A 12427-nucleotide genomic window follows, 5' to 3' on the forward strand; every position below is an offset into this window, starting at 1 on the left:
CCCCAGCTCCTGGGTCACCCCACATTTCACCCCAATTAAAAAGGCAACAGTGACTCAAAATGTGCTGGGTCTGGGGGCGCAGAGTCTCAGGGGGGAATGCTTGGGAGAGGGAGGAGGTTTGGGGTGCTGGGAGGGGAGCAGTGCAGGGGTGTGCGTGTGAAAGTACCAAGAGTTTGGGCAGCTCCTCCCGACGCTAATTACGGCAGTTAATTGCCCCGACAGGCCCCAGCTTGTCACTGCACCCCAAAACCCCACCTGGGTGGCAGGCAAGGGACCAGCCCCCCAGTATGGGGCAGGGATACCCTGCTGTGGGGCAGAGACCCCCCATAAACACCCTGGACACATGTCTGTGAGGAGGTGCCTACGTGAACACCTGAATGCTGGGGGTCCCCACCGTGGGGAGGTGGGTTTTGGGGTGAAGGAGTCCATTCAGGAGGTGTGAGGGGCTGAGATGTGGAGGGAGTTCCACAAAGACAGAGATGGGGGTTGAGGATTCCCTGATCCAGAAAAATTTGGGGGGCAGGAAATGGCTGGCTGAGCTCCCAGATTTTGGGGATCCCCTCCATTGGGAGGTGGGGATTGAGGTGAAGAAGCCCATTCGGGAGGTGGATTGGGGGGTCTGAGCATGGATGGTCCCTCCCTGGTGGAAATGGGGGTTCAGGTTCCTTAGCAGAAAAATCTGAGGGGCACAAAGCCCCAAGCCCCCTGGGGCTGACCTCATCCTCAGACACGGGGGGACCCCCAAAGCACAGGGCCCCCCGCATTTCCTCCACCACCCCTCATGAGGCCCCAGAACCCCCCCAGCGGTTCAGCACCCCCAAACCCCTCACCCCACTCCCCCATCCCAAGAGTGACCCCAGGTGACCCCAAAAGGAGCATGGACTCCCCAAAGCTGTGAAAACCCAAACACCCTGAGCTCAACGCCCCCCAGACACCGGAGGACTCCCATTTCCTCCAGCACCTCACCCAGGCTCAGCGCCCCAAACCCCTCAGGGGCCCCCAGAAGGGAGCCAAGTTTCCGGGTCCCCTCTCCCGGCTCCCTCTCAATGCCCCAGAAGGCTCCGGGACCCCCCAAACCTGCGGGCCTCAAAGCGGGGTCCCACGGGGCAGGTGAGTCATGGCCCCACCCATGGGATGAGCTGGGTCCGGCCTCAGCCTGCCCACCCACCCCCCCATCTCTGGGGGGTCCCGAGATCCCGGGCATGAACCCCTAGGGTCGGTTCGGGGTCAAATCCTGCGGGGGGGGAGGCGTCCCCGAGATGTCCCCGTGCCTCAGTTTCCCTCCCCGGGCACCACCAGCATCCGCAGCTCTAGTGCTGGCAGGTTTGGGTGATGGGGGGATTAAACTCCCTCCCTAGGACCCTGTGGGTGCCCCGGGACCCCCGAGGTCCCCGCAGTGTCCCAGCGGGGTGGGGGAGACCCCCTGCCGCCAGAGACCTGTCCATGGTTGCCCCCTCCCTAATTTGGGGTGACCCCCCCCGGGAAAGGGGGCGAAGCGGGCAGGGGATGCTGGCACTGAGGGCGTTATGGGAGGGGTCCTCTCCCACCCCCCGGAGTCCGGATGGCACTGAGGGTGACACGAGGTGACATCGCGGGGGTCCCACCGAGCTTGAGGGCTCCAGGTCCCCCCACAAACCATCCCTTCCTCAGTTTCCCTGCAGGGTCTCCGTGACCCCCAGTTTCCAGCAGGAGGGTCCGTGGGGCTTAACCCTTCCAGAACCAGCCGGATCCCCCCACACCTCCGAAGCCAACCCCTGAAGACCCCAGACCCCACCGCCCGGCCACACCCCCACAGCCCTCGACCCCCCCTTCTAGACCACCGCAGACACCCCCAGACGCCCCAGACACCCCCAAACCCACCCCCTGGCCCTCCCGATCCCCCCGCCTCTCCCAGACCCGCTCCTGACCCCCTCTAAACCCACCAGAGCCCCGCACGCCCCCAGATCCACCCCCTGGTACCGCTCCTCCCGCCCCTCCCCCAAATTCTGCGTGAAGCCGGACCCTGTCGGGGACCCCCTACTCCCGGCTCACCCCGCCCGAAATTGCGGGAGCCCCAAATTCCGCCCTCCCGCCGGCCATTCCCGCTCCTCTGCCGCCCTCCAGCGTCCGCGAACCCCAAAATCGCCCGGGCGGGAGGGGAGGGTCTGAGGGCTGGGGGAAACCTCGGGGGGTCCCCAAACCCCTCAAACCCCTCCCCCTCAAAGAACCTGTGAGCCCCCAAACCAGACCTCGCCCCCAAAAAGCAGGGGAGGAGACCCCCCCCCAAAAAAAAAAAAAATAAACGGACATAGCATCAGGGGGGAGTTGAAACAGGGGGGCAGGAAAGGGGGTGCAGGGAGGTGACCCCATTTTAACCCTCCCGGGGGGGCACTGCCAATCCCACCCCCTTTTTTTAAGGAGGGGCTGTGCCACCCCCCCGCCAGCCAGCACCCCCCTTCACCCCGAGGGCCCCCAAAAACTCAGGGACCCCCGAATCTCAGGGCCCCCGAGGGCCTGGCCCCCGACTCCCCACATGTGAGGGGCTCGGGGGGAGCCCTCCCGGGTTGGGACCACCCCCCCCCTGCCCCCGCAAACCTGGGAAGGGTCTGCACAACTCCTGGGGTGCGAACTGGGGAGACCTGAGGGCTCCGTGTGCTGTGGGGCTGCAGCGCCACCCCAGCTCCTTAATTAATTACTCAGTTAATTAATTAATCCTCTGCTGGCACTAATTACAGGCACCAGGTGTCACCCCCCCACCCGCGGATGGAACTGGGGGGGACACCCCAAAATCCGCAGCGCACCCAGACCCTGTGGACACTGCCAGCCCCTCAACCCATGGAGGGACCCCCAGATCTGCTCCCAGCCCCAAAGCCTCCCTCCCTCCCGGGCCGGGCCCCGTGGGGTTAATCATTAACGGGGGACAAAGTCCACGGGCAGCACTGATTTTGGGGGGTCCCCCTTCCCTCCCGTGGGCTCTGAGCCCCCCAAAACGGCTCCGAGCCTCCGGCATGCCCCCAGATCTCTACCACCACAAACCCGAACACCCCAGGGCATCACCCTGACACCCCCAAACCAACTGGGGGGGCCCGGGACCCCCAAACTAAGCCACTGCCCTCCCTCCCTGCCACTCCAAAATGAATGTGGGGGGCTCAGAGGGCAGCCAGGGGTTTTGGGGTGCGGTAGCACTCCGAGAGAAAAGGGCCCTGGACAAAAGCCCCCTGGAAGGAGCACCCCAAAACACACCCTGGTACCCCTGGATGAGAGCCCAGGAAGGGACCCAGGCACCCTAAAACAGATTCTGATCTCCCAAATGGGGTCCTGGCACCCCAAAACAAACCCTGGCATTCCAAAACAGACCCAGCCACCCCAAAATGAGCTCTGACGCCCCAGGGTGGGTGCTTGTACCCCCAAACAGACCCAAGTACCCTGGAATTTGGTCTGGCAGCCCAGAGGGAATCTGGGAACCCCAAAATAGACCCAGGCACCCTGACATGGGCCCTGGCACCCCCTGATGGAACCAGCCACCCCCAAAAACACCCTGACACTCCAAGATGGGTCCTGGAACCCCAGAAGGAACCGTGGCCCCCCAAAACTGGGATGGGTCCTGGTCTGCCAAAACAGTGCCAGGCAGCCTGGGATGGGCACAGACGCCCTAAAACTGGTCTGGGCATCCAAAATGGGACCCAGGCACCCCAAAACAAGGATTGCTGTCCCAAAACAAGTCCTGGCACCCCTGGAAGAGTCCTGATGCCCCAGGAGGGACCCTCAGACCATCAAACAGATATTGACAGCCCAGGATGGGTCCAGGCACCCCAAAACAAACCCAGGCACCCCCAAATGGGTTCTGGCACCCCAACACAGACCCGGACATCCCAAGATAGGTCCTGGCACCTGGGAGAGATCCAGGCAACCCATAATAGGTATTGGTGCCCTGGAATGGGTCCTGGCATCCCAAAACTGGTCCTGGCACCCCAAGAAAGGAGCCGGGCACCCCAAGATTGGTCCTGGCAGCCACATATAGGTTCTGGCACTCTAAAACAGATTATAGGACCCACAAACAGACCCAGAGACCCCAAAACTGATCTGGGAACACCAAGACTGGTCCCAGTCTCCCAAGAAAGACTCGGGAACCCCAAAACAGCACTAGGCACCCCGAGATGGAACCGGCCACACCCAGACTGATCCGAGCGCCCCAAGATCGTCCTGGCACCCCAAAACACCCCAGCAGCCTGGGAAGAGCTCTCCCACACACCTCTTCCCCCCACAGTTATCAACACTCCCGAATTTTCAAGGTTTTATTCCAGCAGCAAGCAGAACACCCGGGGGAGGCCCAGACCCCCAGTTCCCACCCCCCAGTCCGAGAGGGGACAATGGGGGGGTTGGAGCCCCCCAGGGGAGACTGGCACTGGCACTGGCTCAGGGTGTCAGCAGAAGGTGCCTGGTGTCCTGTCGGGAGCTGGGGCCTGCCAGGGAAGGGGGCCAGAATGGAGGGGGGACCCACCAAGGGAGGGGGGGCTCAGCAGGTCAGGACATGGGGGACCCCCCTCCCAAAAGATCCCCCCAGGACATGGACAGGACTCCCAGGAAAGGGGACTCGGGGAGCTCAGGTGGCCTGGAGTTGGGGAGATCCCCCCCCAGGCAGGAAAGAGGGGACTTGGGGTGGGCTCAGAATGTCAGGGCATAGGGGACCATCCCTCCCACCTCAGAAGAGGGGGTTCAACCTGGGAGGATATGGGGGGACACCCTGAAAAGGGGATGCCCAGGGGGGCTCAGTTGTGCTGGACATGAGGGACCCCCCAAGACACAGAGTGACCCCCAGGAAATTGGGGGGGCTCAGCTGGGCTGGACATGGGGAGCCCCTCTCAGGAAAGGGGGTTCGCCTGGTCAGGACTTAAGGGAACACCCTGGGAAGGCAGGGAACAAGGAGGAGCCCCCTGGGAAAGGGGGGGTTCAGTTTGTGTGGACATGCGGGACACCCCAGAAAGCGGGGCCCAGGGAGGGCTCAGCAGGTCAGGATTTAAGGTCTGCTCAGGAAAGAGGGGACTCAGCTCAGCTGGCCAAGCCAAGGAATGGGGGTCCCTCAGGAAAGGGGGTTCAGCTTTCCAGGACATCGGAGGACTCAGACACAAGTTTCCCGTCACGGGTCTCGATCTTCTTGATGACGATGGCACGGGATTTGAGGGGGGCCATGCTCTCGGGGGGTGGGGGTGGCAACGAGTAGCCTGAGCTGACCGTGGTGCCCCCAAATGGCCCCCCAAATCCTCCCCCAAAACCTCCCCCGAATCCACCTGTGGGGAAGAGGGAGCAGCTGTGAGGAGGGGCACATGGGGGAGCACCCAAAATCAGAGGGTTCAGGAGATGCCCCCCAGACTCACCCAGGTATCCCGAAGTCTTGGTGTGGATGCTCAGGTTCTGCACAGCAGCCTCGAGCCTGGTGGGGGTTGGGTTTGGGGGGGTTCCCCAAACAGGATCAGTGATGGGGTGGGGGATAAAGGACATGGCCTGGGGGGAAACCTGGGGGCGGTTGTACCCCAAAACTTTCCCCTAAACAGGAGCAGTGATGGGAGGGAAGGGTATTTAGGGGACATGGCCAAAGTGAGGGGGTTAGAGGGGGTCCCCCAAACTGAGTGTTTTTGGGGGCAGAGGAATAAGGGACACGGTCAAATGGGGAGGATTTGGGATGTTCATGAGATATGAAACATGGGACATGGAATATCCATGGGATATGGGATACCCACAGGGTATAGGATACGGGATATGGGATGTCCATGGGATATGGAATGTGCGATGCCCATGGAATATGGGGTCCTTGCAGGATACGGGACATGGAGTATGGGATGTTCATGGTATCCAGGATGAAGGACATGGTAACTGGGATGCCCATGGAATATGGGATGGAACACAGGACACTGGGTGTGAGATATGGATGCCCAGAGGTTATGGGATGTGGGATGCAGTGGGTTATGGGATGTGGAATTTGGAATCTGGGATCAGGGCTTCCCACCTGCTCTCCTCGCCCTCCAGCAGCTTCCTGTAGGTCGCAATCTCGATGTCCAGGGCCAGCTTGACATTCATGAGCTCCTGGTACTCCCGGAGCTGCCGGGCCAGGTCCTGTTTGGCCTGGGCCAGGGCCCCCTCCAGCCCTGCCAGCTTGGCCCGGGCATCCCTCAGCGCCAGCTCCCCACGCTCCTCAGCCTCGGCCACGGCCGCCTCCAGCCCAGAGCGCTGCAGGATGGGACACTGAGCCCAGGATCCCCCTGGGCTGGGATCCCCGTGACCCAAAGTCTCCAATATCCCAATATCCCCCTCCCCTCAGTGTCCCCATGTCCCAGTATACCCAGTGTCGCAGTATACCCAGTGTCGCAGTATACCCAGTGTCCCAGTATTCCATGCCCTGTCATCCTCTGGGGTCCAGTGTCCCCATGTCCCAGTGTTCCCCACTCCCCAGTATCCCTCATATCCCACTATCCTTCACCCCCCTCATCCCACCAGTATTCCCAGCCCCTCCAAAATCCCCAAGCCACCTCTCTCTCCTCCCGTTTCCCAGATGACATCCCAAGGGATCCTCAGGAATCCAGTGTGGGGGTTTCCCAGGGGGTGCTGGGGGATGTGTGGGGGAGGGCAGGCAGTATGCTTCCAAATTTCCATCTGAGTTCCATCCCAAACCTGATTTTTCAGAGCCTCAATCTCTGCCTGGATCCTCTGGATTCGCCGGTTCAGCTCCTGGATTTGGCTCCGGGTCTGGCGCAGGTCGTCTCCCTGCTTCCCGGCTGCCGTCTTCAGCTCTTCATACTGGAGACACCAGGCAGGGGTGGGAATGCAGGGCACCCCCCAAACCCACCAGTGCCCCAAAATTGGTAGGAAAAAGCTGGGATGTGGGCAAACTTGGAGGAATAGTCCAGGGTGGGATGTGGTAGGTCCAGCTGGGTTTGGGGCTGGGATCTTGGGGAGCTGGAGATGGAAGGACTCCCCTTTTCCACCAGAACCCCAAAAACTGGGAGGGAAAAGCTGCGATGCGGTGGAGGCAGGAGGGATGACCTGACAGGGATGTGGTAGCTCCAGTCAGAATTTGGTGGGTCCAGTTGGGTTTGGAACTGGATCTTGGGGGGATGGAGATTGGAGGGACTCCTCTTTTTCCCCAGTACCCCAGAATTTGGGATGAAAGAACTGGAATTTGCCTATATCAAGAAGGATGTTCCAGCTGGGATCTGCGATCTCAGGGGGATGGAGATGAGGGGACCCCTCTCTTCCCCAGCACACCAAAACCAAAGAAAGAGCTGGGCCGTGGCCACACCAGGAGGGATGCTCCAGCTGGGATGCCGTGGATCCAGTTTGGAGTCAGTCTTGGTGGGATGAGGAGGGGGAATCCTCACTTTTCTACCAGCACCCCAAAAATTCAGAGGAAAGAGCTGGGATGCAGCGATGCTGGGAGGGATGACCAGCTGGGATATGGCGGCTCTCATTGGGGTGTGGGTCCAGTTGGGTTAGAATCTGGGACCCCAGTGGGATGAGGCCCCCCCCCACTTTCCACCAGCATCCCAAAATGGGGGATGAAAGAGCCTGGGAAGTACTGGCACTGGGATCTGCACCAGGAATGGAGATGGGGGCCCCTCCCTGCCCCACGGCACTCCGGGACTGGGATGAGCCCACGCCAGAGGGAACACCCCAGGCTGGGATGTGGCAGCTCCAGTTGAGTTTCAAGCCAGAATTTCTCCCACACAGCAGCTGCTCCCTCCAGGGCAGGGAGGAAGATGAGGAGGATGAGGAGGAGGAAGAAGAGGAGGAGAAGGAGGAGGAAGGATTTGGGGCAGGGAGGAGGAGGAAGACATGGAAGTTTCAGGAAGCAGGAAGGAGAAGGAGGATTTGGGGCAGGGAGGAGGAGAAAGGTTCAGGGACCAGGTAGGAGGAGGACAAGGAGGGAGAAGGATTGAGGTGCAGAGAGGGGGAGGAGGAGGATGGGGCAGGGAGGGTGGAGGATGAAGGCTTGGGAACTAGGACTAGGATTGGGGAGCAAGGAAGAGAATGAAGACTTGAGCAGGGAGGAGGATGAGGAGAAAAGCTCAGGAAGGAGGAGAATTAGGAAGACAGGATGGGACAGGGAGGATGAAGGCTCAGGGTGTGGAAGAGAAGGAGGAAGTTTTAGGGAGCAGGAAGGAGGAGAAAGCATCAGAGGAAGAGGAGGAGGAAGGATTAGGGAGAAAAGAGGAGGAAGATGAAGGTTTGGGGAGCAGGCAGAAAGGAGGAAGAGGAAGAGGAGGAGGAAGAGGAAGATGAAGATTTGGGCGGCAGCAGGGCGTGCTCTCCTGACCTTAACCTGGTAGAGGCCCTCAGCCTCAGCACGGCTGCGGCCAGCGATGTCCTCGTACTGCGCCCGCACCTCCGCCAGCACGCCGGCCATGTCCAGCTGGCGGCTGTTGTCCATGGACACCACCACGGCCGTGTCCGACACCTGCGCCCGCAGCTCCTGCAGCTCCTGTGCACACGGGAGGATGGCTCAGCAGGGGGACATGCCCGAATCCAGGCACCCCAAATCCCAGGCACCCCCAAACCTCCTCATAGAGCTGCCGGAGGAAGTTTATCTCATCCGTGAGGCTCTCTAGGCGCGATTCCAACTCCACCTTGGACATGTAGGCTTCGTCCACATCCTAAGGGAACACCCCTGTCACCCTCTGTTCCCAGCACCCCCAGAGACCCCCCCAGCAACCCCTTGGTCTCAGGGACTCCTCCCATGTCAGGGTCCCCCCTCAGTGTCAGGGGTCCCCCACCTTTTTGAGCAGGACAAACTCATTCTCCTTCTCTGTGCGGTGGTTGATCTCTTCCTCATACCTGGGCAGGGGGAGACAAAGATGAGGGGACATTTCTCCCCATGGAGAAATGGGCATGGGGGACATGGTCACAGGGGGAATATGGGGATGGGAACTGGGCGGATGTGGGACATGGGAATGGGGTGACATGGGGGTACGGGAATGAGGGACATGGGGGTATGGTAATGGGGGACATGGGGACGGGGATATGGAGACAGTAGGGATGGGGACATGGTAACGGGAAGGGATATGAGGATGGGTGACATGGGAACAAGGGGATGGGACGACATGGGGAGGTGAGGACAGGGGGACAAAGGGACAAGGCGATGAGAGGATGTGGGGACATAGAGAGGACTCTGACCAGGGATGTCAGGACATGAGGATACAGGGAAACCCAGGGACATGGTGGGGACATTGAGGGCCATGGGGAAGAGGGACACAGGGATGAAGGGACATGGGGTTGAGGGCACACAGGATGGGGACACAGAGTATGTGGGGAAACACTCGGGGACACAGAAATGGCCCTTGAATTCCTCTGGGAGGCTGCAGGCATGGCCCGGGCGGCATCAGCAGCCAAAGGGGGGCTACGAGATGATACTGGGGGGCTGTGGAGAGGTCTGGGGAGACACGTGAGTACCCAGGAGATAGGGGGGACATTTGGGGACACTGACTTGGCCTTGAACTCCTCAACGAGCCCGCGGACGTGGCCGAGCTCTGCGCGCAGCCGCTGCCGTTCCTGCCCGAGTCCCTCCAGCTGCCGCCGCAGTGTCCCTGCGTAGCCCTCAAGGAGCCCCCCCAGGGCGCTGCGGGGTGGGGGCTGCGCCCGCAGGAGCCCCCACTTGGTCTCCAGGAGTTTGTTCTGCTGCTCCAGGAACCGCACCTGCGGACAGGGAACAGCACCCCAAAACCAGACAAAATCACCACAAAAATCACACCTGGGGAACGAGGGTCAGGAGCACTCCCACACCCCACAATTGCCTTCAAATCACCCTACACCCCCAAATTACCCCAAAATAACCCCCACACCCCAAAATCACACTTGGGCAAAAGCAGGGTCAGGGACACTCCCATACCTCAAAATCACCCCAAAAACATCTCCACCCTAAATCACACCTGCAGGGAAAGGGGGAAAAGGGAGCCAGGACCCCAAAATTACCCCCAAATTACCCCCGGGGAAATGGGTTGGGTCGGAGGGAGGCATGGAGTGGAAGGGTGGGAGCAGGCAGATTTGGGGGCCCGGAGCAAGCTGGAGTCTGTATGTCCTTGGGGAAGTCAGGAGGGGGTCAGGGCGTCCCCAAGGGGGGTGTCAATGTCTCTGAGGGTCTCAGAAGGTCCCCAAAGGTGCTCAGGACACCCCAGCTGATCCAGGGGGTCCCTGAAGGGTACCCGTAAAGGCTTTCCAGTGTCCCCAGGGGTCTCAGGAGGTCCCCAGAGGTGGTCGGGACATCCCAGCTGAGACTCAGGGGGTCCCAGAGAAGGTCTCAATGTCCCTAAGGGTACAGGAAGTCTTCAAAGATGTTCAGGAGGTCCCAAGGAAGGTTTCAATTTCCGCAGGTGACCCAAGATGTCCCAGGTGCCCCAGCAGGTCCCAGAAGAAGGCCCCAGAGTGGTCCCACCTCTCCTCGGGGTCCCCCCAGCCCCACCTTGTCGATGAAGGCGGCGAATTTATCGTTGAGGGTCTTGATCTGCTCCTTCTCCTCTCGGCGCAGCTCCTGCAGCTCGGGATCCACGGCCACGTCCAGCGGCGCCAGGAGACTCCGGTTGATGGTGACGGCCGTGATGCCGCCGCCCGCCGCCGGGACCCAGGAGGGTCCCCCGAGCCCCCCGGAGCCGCCGCGGAGCCCCCCGTAAGGGCCGAGCGCCGGGGCCGCGCTCATCCGCAGCGCCGGGCCGGCCGTGAAGGAGCGGGACGAGAAGGAACGGCCCGGAACGGCCGAGCTGCTCCGCAGCGCCTGCCGGGGGATGGAGACCGACATCTGAGAGGGGAAAGTGGGAAAAAGAGGCTGGAGAGAGCCTGGGAGGTGTTTGGGAGGTGGGAAAGGAGATTGGGAAGAGGTTGGAAGTTGGGAAAGGAGATAGGAGGGAGTTTGGAAAGAGGTTGGAAAGTGGATGAAGAAGGTCGGGGAGGGTTGGAAGAGGGCTGGAGAAGGCTGAGGGAGTTGAGGAAGCTGCAGGGAGGATGGAGAAGGTTAGAAGGAGGATGAGAATATTGGCGCAAGTTTGGAAGAGGGCTGGAGAACGTCCTCAGCCGACGAGGAGGACTGAAGGAGGCTGAGGGCGGCTGAAAGAGGCTGAAGAGGCTCAGGAGGATGAGGACGGCTGGAGCAGGTTGGAGAAGGCTGAGGAGGACGAGGCCGAAGGCCGCGCTCGGGGCAGGGAGGCTGCGGCGGCAGCCCCGGCAGGACCGGCCGGACGGGTCGCGGCGGGACGGGCCGGGCCGGGCGGAGCGGCCGGGCGGGTTCCGGGCGCCTTCCCGCTTTGGTTCTCGGGTTTACCCCAGAGCCGGGGGAGGAGAAGCGGGGGGAGGGACCGGAGCTTTAACCCCTTCGGGACATGGGATTCGCGGGATCACCGGGATCCACCGCCATCAGGACGGGCGGGGACGCGGGGGTGGGCATACCCCAAAATGCGGGTCCCTGTGCTCCCCGCCGCCCTCCGCACCCCCTCCCGGAGGAGGGGAGCCACCGAGTGTCCCTAGGCAGTGTCCCCAGCCCTGTCCCCACCGTGTCCCCACACCTGGGTCTCCCAATCCGAGTCCCCAACTCTAGGTGACCAAGTCCTATCCACCCAGTTTGGGTCCCCAACCCCCGACCGCAGTCCGGATCCCCCCAGTCTCAGTCCCCAACCCCTGACCCAAGCCCATGTCCCCAGCTTGTCCCCCAGACTGGGTCTCTAGATCAATGTCAGCACTGTGTCCCCCAGTCTGTGTCCCCAGCACCACATCCCCAATCTGTGACCCCAAACTATTCCCCCAGCCCATGTCCCCAACCCCTGACCCCAAATCTTTGTCTCTGCCCATGTCTCAATCCTGGGATCCCAAACTATGTTCCCACAGCATGTCCCAAATCCCTGACCCTAGCCCCTGTCCCCAGCTTACATCCCCATGTGCCCCATCCCTGATCCCACACTTTGCCAGGCCATCAAACTGTCTCCCCAGCCCCATATCCCTCAACACAGAACCCCAGTCTCTGTCCCCTGCTCTGAGTCCTCAGCCCATGTCCCCAGATCCAAGACCCCAAACCCTGACCCCAGCCCTGTGTCCCGACCTCTGACCCCCAGTCTTTCTCCCCAGCTCCACGTTCCCCAGCCCCTGACCCCAGCCCCTGTCCCCAAATCACAACATGGGACTCCAGGCACATCGCTCCAAATCTGGCCCCAGACCTGGCCCCAGACCTGTCCCCAGGCCTCACCAGAGCCTGTCCCCAGTGCCAAACTCAGCAGCAAAATAGAGAAAACATCCCAAAAAAGACATCGGATGGATGGATGGATGGATGGATGGATGGATGGATGGATGGATGGATGTGCGTGGGTGGATGGATGTGGATGGATGGATGCATGGATGCATGGATGGATGTGAGTTCAGGTGTGTGCAGGTGGGTCTGACAGGTGCCAGTGTGTGCGGTGGTGTCTCCAGCCCAGACTTG

The 12427-nt window shown here is 61.3% G+C and overlaps 1 protein-coding gene across 1 annotated transcript; it reads right to left on the minus strand.

Moving 5' to 3' along the window:
• Positions 1-4260: 4260 nt before the first annotated feature.
• LOC110477825 (keratin, type II cytoskeletal 8) lies at positions 4261-11405 on the minus strand. Its single transcript, XM_021543933.3, has 9 exons — positions 10427-11405; positions 9455-9663; positions 8745-8805; positions 8529-8624; positions 8288-8452; positions 6646-6771; positions 5984-6204; positions 5355-5410; positions 4261-5267 (listed from the first exon to the last, which is right to left on the minus strand). The coding sequence occupies exons 1-9, from the start codon at positions 10757-10759 to the stop codon at positions 5074-5076; spliced, it is 1461 nt and encodes a 486-aa protein (XP_021399608.2). The 5' UTR covers positions 10760-11405; the 3' UTR covers positions 4261-5073.
• Between the last annotated feature and the right edge of the window lie 1022 nt (positions 11406-12427).

The sequence above is a fragment of the Lonchura striata genome, chromosome 29 (assembly GCF_050655825.1).
Source record: "Lonchura striata isolate lonStrDom1 chromosome 29, ASM5065582v1, whole genome shotgun sequence".
NCBI lineage: Eukaryota > Metazoa > Chordata > Aves > Passeriformes > Estrildidae > Lonchura > Lonchura striata.